The 18273-nt window shown below is 36.4% G+C and overlaps 1 protein-coding gene across 1 annotated transcript in view; it reads right to left on the bottom strand.

Annotated features, from left to right (window-relative positions):
- Positions 1–1500: 1500 nt before the first annotated feature.
- The window catches only part of LOC150109306 (selenoprotein S-like), a 56463-nt gene continuing 39690 nt past the window's right edge, over positions 1501–18273 (bottom strand). The window contains exons 4-5 of the mRNA XM_090407274.1: positions 17575–17829; positions 1501–1771 (exon numbers count right to left, since the gene is read on the bottom strand). Coding sequence (XP_090263400.1) covers positions 17596–17829 — 234 coding nt within the window. The 3' untranslated portion in view covers positions 1501–1771; positions 17575–17595. The remainder of the gene's footprint in view (positions 1772–17574; positions 17830–18273) is intronic.

Raw genomic sequence — 18273 nt, 5'->3', positions numbered from 1 at the left:
TCATTCCAACAGGACTTCTCATTACTTTACGTACTGCTTCCATGTCAAGTGGGCAGGCAGGCTCAACTGACACAAAGTTCCAACCCTTCAGTTGAATTTTATTGCAGCTTGTTTGCATGCTGCTTCCATGTCGGGCTGGTGGGTAGACTTGCACACACATTAAACAGCATGTTAGTTTCAATTCACTGGTAGAATTTTATTCGAAGTTAGCCTTTGTGATCTGTCTTAATGACATTGAACATTTCAAATGAAATCGAACAAACACTTATTTCATGTAATTGAAAATTTGGACAATAGTTTTTAGTTAGATACTGTGTTTGGTGGTACAACATACAGTTTTGCTTGAGTCTATAAAGCACAGTTTCTGGGAGAGGGGACATGTTATTCATTAGTTAGTGCTGTTTATTTATATCCCAGTTGTTTCTTCTAATTGCACTATTTGTTGACAAATATATTACACAACTGCAAATGTCTCTGTACCTTATTCAGTGATACAATAAAACTCTTGGTTTTTTTTTTTTTGCATCTGCAGCAAAGTGGCTGTTGGGGAGGGCGTATTGTTTACCATGGTGAGCAAGTCACTATCACCCTGATGTGAACGCGTTTAAACTTTTTTTTTTTTCTTTTCGTTTAACAACTTTTTAATTTCTTTTTTCATAAAGTAAAATCAGGGGCACAAGTTATATTCAAGTAAATACGGTAAAGCAAAAAGAACACATTGGAGATGGTCAACAACAAGGAAAACAACTGAGGCCAGTCTTTTCATTTTTCCCACACATACCACAATGAGTGGAATAAGAACTCCATTCCTTACATAGAAGAAACTTAAACTACTTTGGCAACATAAAAGAATTTACTATGGTCATCTTTTTGCAAGATACTTAATAGGGACCAATTCCTATTTGATATTTCTGTGTGAACTAAATCCTGTGTGATGTGTGATATTTGGAAATCATGTATCATATTTTTACATACAGTACATCAAACTATCGGCACAATGCTCAACAGCTAACTCATGCCACATGGTTTCATTTCAGCTTATATTGTAATGATTCCTAAGTGGTTTGATTTTTAGTAAATTTATAGTTCATGTTTGCCTTTATTTTTGTTTATGTATTTTTAACCCAGAAGAAGCCACAAATGACAAAACTAGCAGGTTTCGTTATCCTTATATTTATGACCAAATAAAACCTGATTTAGATTTATAAGTATTCATTATATTAGTATACCTTTGTACCAAAAATGGATGGGATAGTTCTAAAAATAAAAAGGTGTGTAATTTATGAAATAACCATTACGTAAAAATAAAATATGAAAACTTTCTTAGAAATCTACACTTACATGCAGCTGAAATTGTTTCTTTATTAAAAAATTTAGTTCACTTAGATTCATTCATCCTGAATTTTAAGAGATTTTGAGAGTCACAAAAGATTTACACTGTCACATCTTATATAAATGAAAAGTTTATTTCAGGTATGACATACGCAAACACAAAAAAGATGAGTTGGCAAACCTGTACAAATTTATTAATGCATTTCTATTCATACATATATTACAATCATTTACAACAGTTGCATCAACTAACAGCATTGGCATCCATTTTTACTGTTAGTATCATATCTGGAACTAGTACAAAAAGTAACAATTTTATACTTGATCCGCTACTGTGCAAATTAATAAAATACTTGTATATATACGCCAGGTAATAAGGATGCTCAGCAATTTTCCATCACTCTGCAACATCTTTCCCTCTATTTGGTATCCTATTACCCTATATGAATAAAAATAAGCAACATATATAATGTTCCATTACTGTTCTATTATTTTTTTCTTAGCATCTTATTCATTCCTATTCCTGAAAAATGACTATTGCATTGGCATCTGCACTTTTTTTTTTTTTGATGTGATTTCCAATTACAAAACATTCTAGAGCTCTACACTGCTGTGGGTGGACAGATTAGGTAATTCAGAAATCCTGCACTGTACTTATACTGTTGTTATGATAAATAAATATATATATACTGTTGTTATGATAAATAAATATATATATAGAGAGAGAGAGAGAGAGAGAGAGAGAGAGAGAGAGAGAGAGAGAGAGACAGACAGATCTATCTTTACCCTACATAAATACCATACTGTCTATATCATGCTGTTTATATCAAACTTTTACATTTTTTTTTTTTTCATGAGTTTTAGTTTTTAATGGCAATTCCATCCCTGAAAGACAGAAGTTATATACAAGGGTGGTCTGAAAAGTTCTCGGCCTCGACTGTAGATGGCAACACTATCGCCACAATTTTTTTTCTCTAAGTTGGTACATCTTTTATAAGCATCCAGGTGAAATTTCAAGTCATTATATCAAATAGTTTGTTTTATACAGCTGTCTGAAGCAAAAGTGTTGTCTGTATCCCTTAAAACGGATAAAATTGAGTATCGTGCAGTTATAAAATTCTTTGTAAAAGAAGATTTAATGGCAAAAGAAATTCATTCGAAGTTCATAAAAGTTTATGGGCACTTTTCTCTTTCATTTTTGACAATTAAGAAATGGGCTGCCAAGTTTAAACATGGCCATACCAGCCTTCAAGATGATCCATGTGAAGGACGTCCAAAAAGTGCAACAACACCAGAAATCATTGATCAAGTGCACGATATGGTATTGGATCACCAGCGAGTCAGAGTGCATGAAATTGCTGAGACTAAGCATTTCAAAAGAACATGTAGGATATATTTTGCATAAAGAATTGCAAAATAAAAAGCTTTGCACGAGATGGGTCTGCACTTGCTCACAGCAGATCAAAAATGCACTCGCATGAAAATCTCTGAACAGTGCTTGGAGCATTTTAACAAGAATAAAACTGATTTTGTGCATCGATTTATTACTATGGATGAGACTTGGATTCACCATTATGCACCAGAATCCAAGCAGCAGTCAAAACAGTGGACAGAAGCTGGTTGTTCAGTGCCAAAGAAGACAAGGTCATGGCATCTGTGTTTTGGGATGCTAAAGGCATTTTGGTTATTAATTATCTTGAAAAGGATAAGACAATAACTAGGGAATATTATCTTTTAACCAAACTAGACAAAAAAATTCGTGAGAAAAGACCCAGTTTGCAGAAGAAAAAATCATCTTTCATCAGGACAATGCACCTGCCTACAAAGGTGTTTTGGCAATGGGAAAAATTAAGGGATCTGCACTATGAATTGTTGGAACATACAACCTATTCCCCAGATTTGGCTCTCTCTGACTTGTTTGTTTTGTCTCCGTTAACTAGTACTGTGGCTTGATATCCCTGATAAGTTTAGGTGGGATGCCATGAAGTTTGAGCATTTCCCATAGTTGTTCCCTGTCAACAGAATCAAATGCTTTAGTAAAGGCAATAAAATTCAAAAGCAATGGTAGATTCTTGTCCTTTGAACTTTCTATTAATCTTCTGATGCAGTGAATATATTCTAGATTACCACGTTTTTGAAGAATCCAGCTGGTTTTTTTTTTACGAGGTAATGGAGTTATGTGTGGTTCAATTCTATTTAATATCATTCTATTGTAGATTTTTAGTGGAGTAGAGAGGAGTTGGATTCCTCTGTAATTTTCAAGTTACCCTTTTTTTGAATTGGTATTATTAGACCCTCTTTTCACTGTTCAGGAACTTTCCCAGAGGAAAGTTCAAAGTTATATATGTGTAGAAGTTGTTCTTTGATATCTGTAGGGTAGTGCTTTAAAGCCTCAACTGTGATGTCATCTGCTCCTGGTGATTTTCCTGCTTAAAGCATTTTAAACCTCTTCATATATTAAATGCATACCAACAAATTATGGAAATTACTATTTCCCAAAGGAAAATATAATGTTTTATACAGAAAATGCAATCTTAAATTTAGGCTTATAGAACTTACTCAGGTCTATGTCCATTATCATGGGAATGGACAAAGATCTTTGTGGTCTTGTTTGAAATTGGTTTGTTACCAGACAAATCCTTAGAAAGGTGACCTAAAAGTTTTCAAAATTTATATCTTTAGATAGTATTTTTACTTTTCATTGCAACATAATAATTTCTATTCTCTGCATGGATGAATATGGATCAGAGAGCTATTTTAATTAATTTGAATAAATGATTGGTTGCTGAGTTAAATGTTAGTTTGTCTTTTTATACTTTTTAACTATTAACATATTTGCATAACTGGGGCAGCTGCTTCAACGGGCTTCAATTATAAGGTTTAATAGAATAAATACAGGACATAAAAATAATTAAACACAAATTTAATCAATCCTACATTTTATCTCTGTGTCCCCCAAATAAATGGAATCTAGGGAATTTTTACTTCAGTTTCCTCTAGGCAAATTGCAACCAAACAAATGCAAAATGAAAGGCTCAAATAATGTGAAGAGAGCACTGCATCTGACTGGTTCAGAAAGTTCAAGGTAACATTACACTCAAAAATCTAGCCTCATTCAGATAGCTAATTTCAACTGTAGTATCTGAAGACACTGTGCCAAGCCATATCAGTGCACTTTGGCTTCTCAGTGTTCCAAGGGAATTTATGATATCCTTGCCAGAATATCAAAGTCCAGAGAAATGTCAACATATTCTCTATGAAATATTACACATGCACACACAAACGTTTGGTATCATGCTGATGTCAGTAGAAGTGCTTCCTAATACCATTTGAATCTTTCAATTAATAACCTGTAATGAAAAATGGAATTAGTTAGACATTCCAAACACAAAATCAGTGGATCAAGCCCTTTTGGTCTTGAAAAGATCAGTTTGAGAAAGTCTTGTTGTGCATATGTAATTTCATGGAGATAGTTCCATTCTGAGCTAGTTCTGGAAAGACATGCCATCAACCTCTTCTCTATTCTAGCAGCAAGGCTTATACATTGGCCAGACATAACTGGTAATTAGTTTACGGAATTAACAACGCATATAAAGTATATTAATTAAAGGTAACTTTAATGAATAACTTCTATATTTCGGCAACGTCACATTGCCATCTTCAGGAACATAAAGATATGGTGTGTGCACGCAGGCACTAACACAAAGCAAATGAGGAAGAAAGCAAGAAACTAATATTGTTCCAAAAAAGTCCTAATGGTGCCCTCTTGTGGGCTAATTTGGTAGTCTTGGCAGTTGGGCTGAAGTTCTCATAATGCAAGTCTCCCAAATTTGGGGTAGTTTCATGCACCCAAATTTGTTGAGGTTAGGAACATTTTTTAGAGCTGCTGAAGATTCTTTGAATAATCTTTCGTATTTAAACTTGCTGCGATGAATTATTTTTGTTTTCTTCCAACGAATTTTATGGTGGGTATCTAAGGCATGGTCTGCCAGCCCAGAGCGGTACTGGTGAAACTGGATGTAGTCTTTGTGTTCTGAAATCCTGATATTTGTTGTTCTGCCTGTTTGGCCAAAGTAGGACAATTTGCAGCTGCAAGGGACCTGGTATACACCAGGTAGGTCTAGGGGAAGTGGTTGGTCTTTGGTAGAGCGGATAAAGGATGCCAACTTTTTATATGGTCTGTAACAGGAAGTAAGGTCATATTTTTTGAGGATATTGGTTATTTTCTCAGAGGTGCCCTGGATGTAGGGGATGGTGATAGACTTGGTGTAATCTTTATTGTGGAGGGGGGTTGTGGTTTACTGGTTTTAGTATTTTTTGGATTTTTTTGGGGTTATAGCCATTGGCTAAGAAAGTGTTGAAGATGTGGTTCAGTTCAGTAGTTGGGCCTTGTCATCTGAGCAGATTAATTTTGTCCTGTTATATAGTGTTTTTATAACCCCATATTGTTGTGTGTGGGGGGGGGGAAACTGCTGGTGAATGTATCTGCCAGTATGTGTGGGTTTTCTGTGAACACAGAAAACCAAAGATCCATCGAGCTGGCAGGTGATTGAAGTGTCTAGGAAGGGAAGGGTGTTGTTTTCCTCTTTTTCTAAGGTGAACTGGACTCTGGGGTGTTGGTTGTTTAAGTGTGTTAGGAAGGAATGGAGTGTGTCTGAGCCATGTGGCCAAATAGCAAACGCATCATCCACATAACGAAACCAAATAGTGGGTTTTTGTGGGGCGGAGTTTAAGGCTTTCTCTTCAAATGTCTCCATAAAGAAATTGGCCAAGGGTGGGGAAAGCGGTGAACCCGTGGCTGTCCCCTCTATCTGTTTGTAGAACTTTCCTTGCCAAACGAAATAGCCTGAGTTCATTGCGAACTGAAATAGGGCTGAGATATTGGGAGGAAACTTGGCTTGGATGAGCTCTAGGGTTTCTTTGAGTGGGACATTAGTGAATAGGGAGGAGACGTCAAAACTGACCATTATGTCAGTGTGTTGGAGTGTGAGGTTTTCTATACTGGCTTTAAAGTGGGCTGAGTTTTTTATGTGTGATGGTGTGTTGCCAGTGTAGTGTGTGAGCGTTTTGGCTAAATGTTTGGCTAATTTATATGTGGAGGAATCAATGCCAACCACTATGGGACGCAATGGCACATTTTGTTTATGTATTTTTGGGAGTCCATATAATCGGGGGGGGGGGGGGGGAGTCTAGAGTTATAAGGTTTTATTTTGTTGGTGATTTCCACAGGCCAAGAAGTGACCTTCTTAAGGAGTCTGTGGAGAGTTCTAATCTGAGAGCTGGTTGGATTATATTCAATGGGAAGGTAAGTCGTACGGTCTAGTACTAAAGCAGTTAGCTTACCTTTGTAGTCTTTTTGATTGAGCACCACAGTGGCATTTCCCTTATCCGACTTGGTAATTACTATTTTTTTTTTTTTTTTTTGTTGTTGTTTCTCAATTCTTGTAGGGCTGCATATTCGTTTTTGGATAAGTTGGTTTTTGGAGGTTTGGCTTTTGTGAGAACACCGACTACACCCAGTCTAACGTTGTTGGCGATATGGTTAGGCAGGTTGCAAATCCCACGTTCTATCTGGATCATGATTTCTTCGGCAGGTATTCTTTTTGGAGCTAGGGCAAAATTGTGACCACGTGAAAGTGCGGTGAGTGCTTCAGGCTTTAAAACTGCACGAGAGGTTGACTACAGTGTTGAGTGGTAGCTGTGGTAAGGAAGTAGAATTCTTTGTCAGGGTTTCGTATTTTTTCAAATTCTTTTTTTGCCGATGAGCATGAGACGTCATAAAGTATCGACCATAGATCACGGCCGAGTGTATCCGAAAGCTCTTCCTCTAGCGCCCATAACGTTGCCGAAATATAGAAGTTATTCATTAAAGTTACCTTTAATTAATATACTTTATATGCGTCGTTAATTCCGTAAACTAATTACCAGTTACGTCTGACCAACGTATAAGCCTTGCTACTAGAATCGTGATCATCCACGGAGATGCTATCACATGAAAGGCCCGTCAATACGGCAAATTGAGGTTGAAGATATCGAGGCAAATAAATCGTCTGCCGTTCCTAAAACGCTGCCGGGATAACAAAGTGATCCCTAATTGTGTTAAATTGAAGCACTGCTTTACTTCCGAGAAAGCTCTGCGCATTTATAATCGCACTAGTTTCGCCCTGTTAAGAGAACAAATTACCGCGACATGCGTTCCCCTTGCCGACGAAAACAAAACCTTACGGGCGCTAGAGGAAGAGCTTTCGGATACACTTGGCCATGATCTATGGTCGATACTTTATGACGTCTCATGCGCATCGGCAAAAAAAGAATTCGAAAAAATACGAAAACCTGACAAAGAATTCTACTTCCTTACCACAGCCACCATTCAACACTGTAGTCAACCTCTCGTCGGCAGTTTTAAAGCCTGAAGCACTCACAGCACTTTCACGTGGTCACAATTTCGCCCTAGCTCCAAAAAGAATACCTGCCGAAGAAATCATGATCCAGATAGAACGTGGGATTCGCAACCTGCCTAACCATATAGCCAACAACGTTAGACTGGATGTAGTCGGTGTTCTCACAAAAGCCAAACCTCCAAAAACCAACTTATCCAAAAACGAATATGCAGCCCTACAAGAATTGAGAAACAACAACAAAAAAAAAAAAAAAAAAAAAAGTAATCACCAAGTCGGATAAGGGAAACGTCACTGTGGTGCTCAATCAAAAAGACTACAAAGGTAAGCTAACTGCTTTAGTACTAGACCATACGACTTACCTCCCCATTGAATATAATCCGACCAGCTCTCAGATTAGAACTCTCCACAGACTCCTTAAGAAGGTCACTTCTTGGCCTGTGGAAGTCACCAACAAACTAAAACCTTATAACTCTAGACCCCACCCCGATTATATGGACTCCCAAAAATACATAAACAAAATGTGCCATTGCGTCCCATAGTGGATGGCATTGATTCCCCCACGTATAAATTAGCCAAACATTTAGCTAAAACGCTCACACACTACACTGGCAACACACCATCACACATAAAAAACTCAGCCCACTTTAAAGCCAGTATAGAAAACCTCACACTCCAACACACTGACATAAATGTCAGTTTTGACGTCTCCTCCCTATTCACTAATGTCCCACTCAAAGAAACCCTAGAGCTCATCCAAGCCAAGTTTCCTCCCGATATCTCAGCCCTATTTCAGTTCACAATGAACTCAGGCTATTTCGTTTCGCAAGGAAAGTTCTACAAACAGATAGAGGGGACAGCCACGGGTTCACCGCTTTCCCCACCCTTGGCCAATTTCTTTATGGAGACATTTGAAGAGAAAGCCTTAAACTCCGCCCCACAAAAACCCACTATTTGGCTTCGTTATGTGGATGATGCGTTTGCTATTTGGCCACATGGCTCAGATACACTCCATTCCTTCCTAACACACTTAAACAACCAACACCCCAGAGTCCAGTTCACCTTAGAAAAAGAGGAAAACAACACCGTTCCCTTCCTAGACACTTCAATCACCTGCCAGCTTGATGGATCTTTGGTTTTCTCTGTTCACAGAAAACCCACCCATACTGGCAGATACATTCACCAGCAATCCCCCCCCTCACAACAATATGGGGTTATAAAAACACTATATAACAGGGCAAAATTAATCTGCTCAGATGACAAGGCCCTAACTACTGAACTGAACCACATCTTCAACACTTTCTTAGCCAATGGCTATAACCCCCAAAAAATCCAAAAAATACTAAAACCAGTAAATCACAACCCAGTCCCCCCCTCCACAATAAAGATTACACCAAGTCTATCACCATCCCCTACATCCAGGGCACCTCTGAGAAAATAACCAATATCCTCAAAAAATATGACCTTACTTCCTGTTACAGACCATCCCTTATCCGCTCTACCAAAGACCAACCACTTCCCCTAGACCTACCTGGTGTATACCAGGTCCCTTGCAGCTGCAAATTGTCCTACTTTGGCCAAACAGGCAGAACAACAAATATCAGGATTTCAGAACACAAAGACTACATCCGGTTTCACCAGTACCGCTCTGGGCTGGCAGACCATGCCTTAGATACCCACCATAAAATTCGTTGGAAGAAAACAAAAATAATTCATCGCAGCAAGTTTAAATACGAAAGATTATTCAAAGAATCTTCAGCAGCTCTAAAAAACGTTCCTAACCTCAACAAATTTGGGTGCATGAAACTACCCCAAATTTTGGAGACTTACATTATGAGAACTTCAGCCCAACTGCCAAGACTACCAAATTAGCCCACAAGAGAGCACCATTAGGACTTTAGGAACAATATTAGTTTCTTGCTTTCTTCCTCATTTGCTTTGTGTTAGTGCCTGCGTGCACATACCATATCTTTATGTTCCTGAAGATGGCAATGTGACGTTGCCGAAATATAAAAGTTATTCATTAAAGTTACCTTTAATTAATATACTTTATATGCATTGTTAATTCCATAAACTAATTACCAATAACCTCTTCTCTAATACTGTATATGATATAATTAACCGGCCAGAAAGTAGATGCTATACTACACACAGCATTTCAAATGAAATAAAGATAAAGCAAATAGCTGAAGTTTTTTTTCCTCATCCAGCATATAGCACAAATATGGCGCAAATTATAACCAAAGAAACTAAGATTAGGAGGTCAGTGTATTATGTTGTGTATGGTATGTTTTCTCTCCCTTTTGGAGAGGAAAAACTCCCTTCATTTCCATGTGACTAGTGAACCTGCTTTTAGATTAAATTTTTCTGCTCATCTGAAGGCAAATTTCATCAATATTTTTTAATTTAATTTAATTTTTTTATTTTATTTTTTTTTTTTGGCCTCTGTCAGAGATCAAACTGCTTACAGAGAAAGAGAGAGACTACCACCACTACAGAACTTCATGTAGTAAATAAATTATACTTGAAAAAAATTATATTTTTAAATTAAACTTGCCAAGAAATTATATTCTTGTTTAATTCTTTATCCAAGTGTAAATATACTTGAATATAATAGCAAATTGTAATAACAAAGTAAATATAATAGCATTATACATGCCCAAAAGGATGTGTGCTTTGCATTATCGGATACCAAGGCAATTAATGTAAAGTCATTAGCCTCTACATACAAGTAGCCTAATCATGAAGATACTTCACATGCAAACTTTGTTTGTATACACCAGATAAGGATTAGACAAGAATATAATTTCTTGAAAAGTTTAATTTATAACAAAATGAAAAAAATTTCTACAACTATCTCTACATGTCAGCACTCCAATATTGTCATATCTAACATTGCATGCTTCTAAAGGCACTTCTGACTGAATCAATCCACCTAGACCTTGGTCATTCTCTGGATCTCTCTCCTGCCATCAAAGCACCTGTTTTTGCTAACCTTTGGTCACCTATTTAAGTGACCACCACCATAGATCAGCTGCTGACACATTCTACAATGCTAATAATGTCAAGTCCTTTCTAATATCTTCATTTTTAATATAATTCTGCCATTGATGCCATTGGTTCACTCCTCTAATTTTTCTCAGAACCCTCATATCTGTGGTCTCTAGTTTTTGATCAAGCATTTAATTTCTAACCCAACTCTCAGATCCATAGCTTAAAACTGGTTTGAACAATGTCTTGTATACTGCTAGTTTGGTGTTTTGGTTAATTTCTCTCTTATTCCATATAAATTTATTCAGCTAGCTACCAGGGCTGTATTTATGCACAGGCACACGAGGCTCTAGCCGGGAGCCTCGAAAAAGGAGGGCCAATTTAAGGGTCCAAAATAATGAAGGGGTGGGGGCTCCATCCACCTTGTGAAAAGTGTAAGTACCATGCTGGCTACCCACCATACAGTTTTACTTATTCTATTATCTATTTCCAGTTTTAACCTATCATCTTCACTAAAAATTGTGCCCAAATAGCTAAAATATTTTACTTGTTCTACAAGATCTCCATTCAGAATGCAGCTGAAGTTTCCTATGCTCTGCTTATTTTCACAGTTTTGGTCTTTTTATTGCTGATTTTCATGCCAAATTTGTTACAGCAGTTATTCAATTTAGTTCAAAAATCCTAGAGACTTAAAATATGTTTAGGAATACATCTGCATAAAAGCAAAGAGCTAAGTTTGACATCTCCAATTCTAATGTCAAGCCTACTGCCACTTTCTCTCATAAAGTGATTCATATAGATGATGACTAAAAGTGGAGATAAATGTGCATCCTTGTCTTACTCCTGATTTTACATTCAATCACTTTCTGTATTTCCTTCAATTCTAACTGCTGACTAACAACTTAAATATAGACTATGTATTGGTCTGTATAATGTTCCATTCATCTCATATAATTGAAGTCTTGTGAAAAGCTTTACTCTGGGCACCTTATTATATGCATTTTCCTGATCTACAAAACTTAAGTACAGATCCATGTCATATTCCCACAATTTCTCACCTAGTAGTCTTAAAGTGGAAATCTGATCTTGACAACCTCTATCAACCCAAACTTGTTCTTTTCCTGCCGTCTTTCCACATTTCAAGTTTTTGACACCTTTTTTCTATCTCAAATATTGATATGTAGTCCTCTTTGCATCCCTCTTGAAAATTTTCTAGCATGGTTCTGTTGCTGCTTGGTTCATTTAACAGTTTTTCAAAGTAATCACTCCAGACATATAGGATATGCCTATCTTCAGTTTTCATGTCACCTTTATCATCTTTGATTCCTTTTACAGTATTCTTTCCTCCATTTCTAAGCTTTTTCAATAGCCTCCAGAACACTTTGCCTGATAGACGCAAGTCTTCCCATGACTTTTGTTTAGCTGCTTTCACACATACGTAGGCTGTTCAATAAGTTATAAGACTATATTTATACAGAAAACAGATTACCTTCAATCGTCATCATTTATATGGTCTTTTTCGAAGTAACTACCGTGAGGATGCGATGCATTTGTCCCAACGTTGCGTCCACTTCTTAAAACACATATGAAAGTCCATTTTTTGAGAGTTCTTTCAAAACCGCCTCCGCAGCTTTTACACATGCTTTGTTGCTTTCGAAATGACAGCCTCTTAGTGGTTTCTTGAGCTGAGGAAACAGCCAGAAATCACACGGTGCAAGATCAGGACTGTATGGAGGGTGTGGTAGGATATCTATGTTGTTCTTCTGCAAAACGTCCACTACACAACCAGCAACATGTGGCCTTGCATTATCGTGGTGCAATAAGAAGCCATTCTTCAGCAATGAATGCTTCCTTTTTGACGTGCTGTACCATTGTCCGCATAATATGAGCCGTTTACAGTATTCCCGGGTTCTACAGCGTGTCGGTAAACAATGCCTTCGTAGTCAAAAAACATTATGGTCATAACTTTACCAGCTGATTTTACAGTTTTTGCTTTCTTGGGGGTAGGCGAAGACAGATGCTTCCATTCACCGCTTTGTTGTTTCATTGTAAGGTAATAACAACCAAGCTTCATCTGCTGTAATGATGCATTTTAAGAAGTTGTCGCCTTCTTGTTCCAGTCTTTCTTTCCATTCTGTGTACACATCCACTCGATGCTGCATTTGCTCCGGTGTCAAGAGTTTGGGAATCCATTGGGCGCAAACATGTTTCAGTTCCAAATGTTCAGCCATGATTGAGTGAATACTTCCCACAGAAATATTCAGGACAACATGTAGCTGGCGTACTGTAATTCTGCGATCCTCCTTGATGATAATCGCTGCTGTGTTGATCATTGTCTCTGTGATGGATGTTGAAGGTTTTCCCTCACGTAATGGTCACATCCAAATTCAAATCCTCTGTAGGACCATAGGCACAAATAAATTTCACTGTCCATTTTCCCATTTCAAAGTTCTACTTGAAATGGGAAAACTACCTTCCAATCAAGAAGTTTATCTTCATATTTGGTGTTGAATGCTATCGCTACCCCTTTCTTTTCTTGATCATTATTGCCTGAAAATAACATTCTGTACTTATTTAGTATCTCACCTGTTTTTGTCTTCTTTGTTTCAGTAATGCCAATTATGTCCACATGATACTTTTCCAATTCTTCTGCAAGTTTGATTTCCTTTCCACTAATATTCCTTATATTGATGGTTCCTATCTTCAGTTCTTCTGATGTTTGGTTTCTTCTTCTAGATGTTGAGTTGGAAATTGTTCTATCTCTTATCCAAAAAATTGTATTCGTTTTCATCTTCATTTTACTCAAATTATGAAGAAAATAAAAGTTTGCACACAAAATATCTTCGTAACTAGGCTACCTGTATATAAAGGCTGACTTTGTATCAAGATGTCCTGGTATGCACACTTCCTTTCCAGGCATGTATGTATAAAATCATGCATTAAGACAAGGATCATCACCATGACTGATTTTGATGAACAATTTGTTCATAAAGTTCTCATAGACTCCAAAAATTGAATAAATTATAAGTGATCTTAAAAAATTCACTTTCTCATCACTCAAACACAAGCAATACACAGCAGGAAAAAATAAATAAAAAATATCCCACCATACACTGAACATCAGCTCTCACAAGAGCCTACTAACATGTCAGAACCAGGCTCAAGCCAGAAGGAACCAGATTTACTCTTAGGGCAAATGCTGTCTGGATGACCTCAGAGACAACAGAAATCAGTGGAAGCTAGACTTGTGGTGGTACTGCGCTAACTCAAAAGGCAGAAGTCATATTTCCATACACAAGTATCAAATTAGTGTATCACCATCTTACTACAATACTCCAGATTAGAAACAGTTACAAGTTTTCCTTTTCACTGAGAAGGAGATTAAGATATTGAAAAGAAATCATATTCCAGTTTTCATTCTAATTTTACCCAAACATAAGCAAACAAAAAATTTATACATGAAATATCATCATGACTATATGGAAACTTCAACAAAATGAGGTACTAAATACTCTTAATGCTATATACAGTCAATTTTCACCATAACAAACTAAGAACCCCCAGGAACAGTTTGTTATATATTAGTGAGAGTTGACTGTATTTTGTTGAATAATGTTTTTCAACAGTTTAAAGAAGTAGTAAAATTCCAAAATATTTTGGGGCCACCCTTGATATTTAAATTTTGGGATCCAAATATACAAATTAAACAACAGTAACAGTGCCTGTTGCTGCTGTTTAATTTGTATATTAATAATACTGGGTTGACAGGAAGGGTAATAAGGGACATTTCTGATACAGAATTCTTACAGGCTGATCTGAACAAACTGGTTATGGGTAATTAAAATGAATCAGTTTAGTGTAGATAAGTGCAAAGTTATGTATTTTAGACTGAAGATACTGCTGGCAAAGTCTTATATTAAATGATAATTTGCTACGTGTCTGGAGAGTTGGTAGGTGATGATAGAGATAGGGAGAGATATTGAAGAGAACATTTGTAGTAATAAGGTTATTCTTTTCTTGTAAAAGGCTTTGATAAGACTGTATGCTGACTACAGGGTTCAGATACAGTCACCTGGGTATGGAAGAGAAGAGATCTGAAAAGATCCAATGCAGATAAATAACCAAGGTGATATCTATCCCATGAAATTGTGTACATGAAGACACATTGAGGTGTAGTGTTCCCTCAGTTTTGAATAACAGAAAAGAGATACGTGACAAACATAAGTTGGTAATGGAATCTTACTGTATAGACACAAGTGAGATTTCACAGCTCATGAAGTCAAGAAGAGGATTCAACATCTTTCCTGGAAACTAAGGGTGTGGTTACATAGCATGAAAGACAAGTCTCAAATTGTTAACTCAGCCTTATATATTCATTATTTGGGTGAATTCCTAACAGCTGGGTGTACTATAAGATGGTGAGGACTGGATACTGAATCAGAAGCCATGGTTGATTCTCTGCATTACTTAAAATGCTGTGGAGGTCCTCAATCAGCTCCGATTGGAGCTAGTTACCTAACTCTGACCTTTAATTGATCCCCTGAAATTTCTCATTTTAATTTTAGGTTAAGTTTTAGTTTAAATCATGAGCCATTTTCTATTTAAATGCTGAATTTTAAATGCAATTATATAGTGTACTATAGTACTGCAGCAAACACTTAACAAAGAATGAATTGCAATAATGGTAAGCGATATCATTCACATTACTGCAATTAGGATGCAGAGGAACTACCAATGCTTTTGCATCTTCTCATAATAGACAGCCAGCCATTCCATTTAATCTCAATGTTGATTTTTACATCACAATTTTCTAATATCCTGAGCACCTCCAGTTCTACCTCTATTCTCAACATTTCTACCTCACCTCAGTCACTACATTATCCCCACAAGGATAATATAATCCTTGTAAAATGACTCCTCAGTAATTCAATTATTTCTCCTCTTTTTTAAAAAAATACTTTCTTACCATCTGCATTCATTGAAGTTATCTTTCCATAATTACTGTCACTTTTACTCATTACATAGCAAAAGAACTCCAGGATTTCCTCTGGTCTTCTGAATAATCTGATAATCTGATGTGCTTTCTTTAACATGCTGGACGGTCACCTTTTTGTTAGTGTTTTTAACTGTTTATGGGCCTTGCTGATCACATTTCTCCTTATATTCCTTCCACAACATTCTTTTTTCAGCTTCTGCTTATTAATGTCACAGATTCATATTATACTTGATAAGAAACTAGATTCTTGTCTTAATCCTTTACCCATAAGCACATGAATTCGCATATGAAGTATCTTCATAAATACTCCACTTGTATACGAAGGCTCATGGGATGGGTTTTCAACCTTTATTAAGGTTCTCACATCAATGGGAGCTAGACTCAGGCTAAATACTAAGATTAAATCAATGCAGAACTCATATTTCATATATACAAGTAGCAAAATGGGGCATCATCTTATTATTAAATATTCCAGAATCAGAAAGAGATGCAAAAAGTTTTACTGCTGGGATACAAAGTATATTATCCTTGAAAAAATATTATATTCTCATTTCCATCCTTTATGCAAGGGGAAGCAAACAAAGTATCTTCGTGACTGGTGAAGATTCTGTCACTCATTTTATTCCTACATGATTTATCCACTCTACTCTGAATCTGCATTCTAATACTGTTCCCTTGAACATATCCTATCCATCTCCTGCAGTTTCTGATGTCACGGTACTGATCATAATCATTCACTCACTCACTCTGCAGTTCCACAAATAGCCTTTCTTAAATGAAATTCCATATGCTTATCCCTTCCTCTTCCAAATCAAGAATGGATGATCGCTCAAACAACCACACTCTCATACCTTGGGTTTGCTCTATGTGCTATTTTAGATAATTATTTGACAGTAGCTGCATGAATTCCATTCCCTTACCCACATATTCTTTCCTCCTTCCAGATGGTCTCCATACGTCTATGATTACTAAACCTTGTGTTCAATGAGCTAGTTTTCCAATGCATTTCACTCTACAACTATTTCTGCAACCATAGGCCTATAGCAGAAACAACTCTATATTTGGTCCTGTTAGTCTCCATTTCACACTAGATTGCATCTAACACACTGCCCCCCACATTACGGTTACTGCCTTTCTTCAACTCTTGATGGTTACAGTTATGCTATCATCAGGACTCCAATTTCATTCCTTCTGCCCTCTCTAAAAATATAATATCCCTTACATTCTATCACTGTAACCATATCCTCTCCTGTCAACCGAGTTACACTACTGTCTGTAATTTTTGGTTAAGTGACCTAACCAATATGAAAAATTGCTTCTCTTTATTTCTGATGCATCTGCTGTTTGTACATGTGAATGGTAGAGTCATCTTGAGGGCACAAGTGCCCTTGCATTTTTTAGCGGCTATCTCATTCAGATTTAAGATATGAAAAACAGGATTGGCATTTTTCATTCCACCTGATTTGATCATTTTGCCACCACAACCAAGAATACTTAACTCAAAGAAAGCATTCACACAGGTGTACATATAAAATTCATATAATTTGCAACACTTAAAATAAAAAACCTGGTACACCACTCTCTCTCTCTGCTAAATGGTTGGCTATTTCCTATTCATTAATTAAAAAATGCTTCTCTCTAGAGTAGCTTCAGAGATAAGCATCTGTAACTTCTTAGTGCATAAATAAATCTAATAATTCTAGTGCAAAAATTTGGGAAAATTTGTTTTCGTGTAGAATAACAATCTTCCCAAATTTGTCTATACAGATGGTCTAAAGGCAACATATATAACAAAAATCATTTGATGAAATGTCATGATCTACAACTCCAGTATTGTCAAAGATGAATCTAACTTACCTGGTATACAAATATTTAACCTCATCCACCACCGCCACCTCCAGTTCCTCCTCGACGAGGTGGCCGGTAACACACTCCACCACCAGCTCCCGTTAATGGGTTATAATCTCCTCTTAATTTTTTCTCTTTATTATTTGGATCTTGCGAAGGTGATGCCTGTTCACTCTCATTTAAGTGATATTTAGAACGGCTCAGCCTGCCTTGTTGTAAACGATCCCATTCTTCAAGTTTTTCTCTTCTTTTCTGCTCTTCTCGCTGAAAAATTAAGATGCTATACAAACCAATGTTTAAATATGGGAAAAAAAAATTCAATAATTACTCAAACTATAGCAACTCAGGGTATATAAAAAAAAATTTAACTAGCCAATAATAATCTCAAACTGCATTCAATTTTTTCATTTGAAACAGGAAATATTTATTTTTTCTTAAAGCCTCAGTTAATAATGTAAACCTGATCACCATCAAAACTGTTATTAGTCAGCTGTTAAAAAACTATAATATTCTGATTTATAAACTAAAGTATTATGTACTAAAATGCACTTTACAGTTTTAATTAATTTTGTAGTAATATTAAGAGTGAATGAATGATGTAATAATATAATCACTATATTTACATAAAGACATTTTCACAAACTGCTTTAAAGAAGCCAACAATTAAACACTCATAACCATCATTGAAAAAGAAAAAAAAATGATGTA

The sequence above is a fragment of the Typopeltis vanoorti genome, chromosome 2 (genome assembly GCF_054136105.1).
Source record: "Typopeltis vanoorti isolate ZY-2024b chromosome 2, IOZ_Tvanoo_1.0, whole genome shotgun sequence".
Taxonomy (NCBI): domain Eukaryota; kingdom Metazoa; phylum Arthropoda; class Arachnida; order Uropygi; family Thelyphonidae; genus Typopeltis; species Typopeltis vanoorti.
This window is presented reverse-complemented; position numbering and strand designations above follow the sequence as displayed.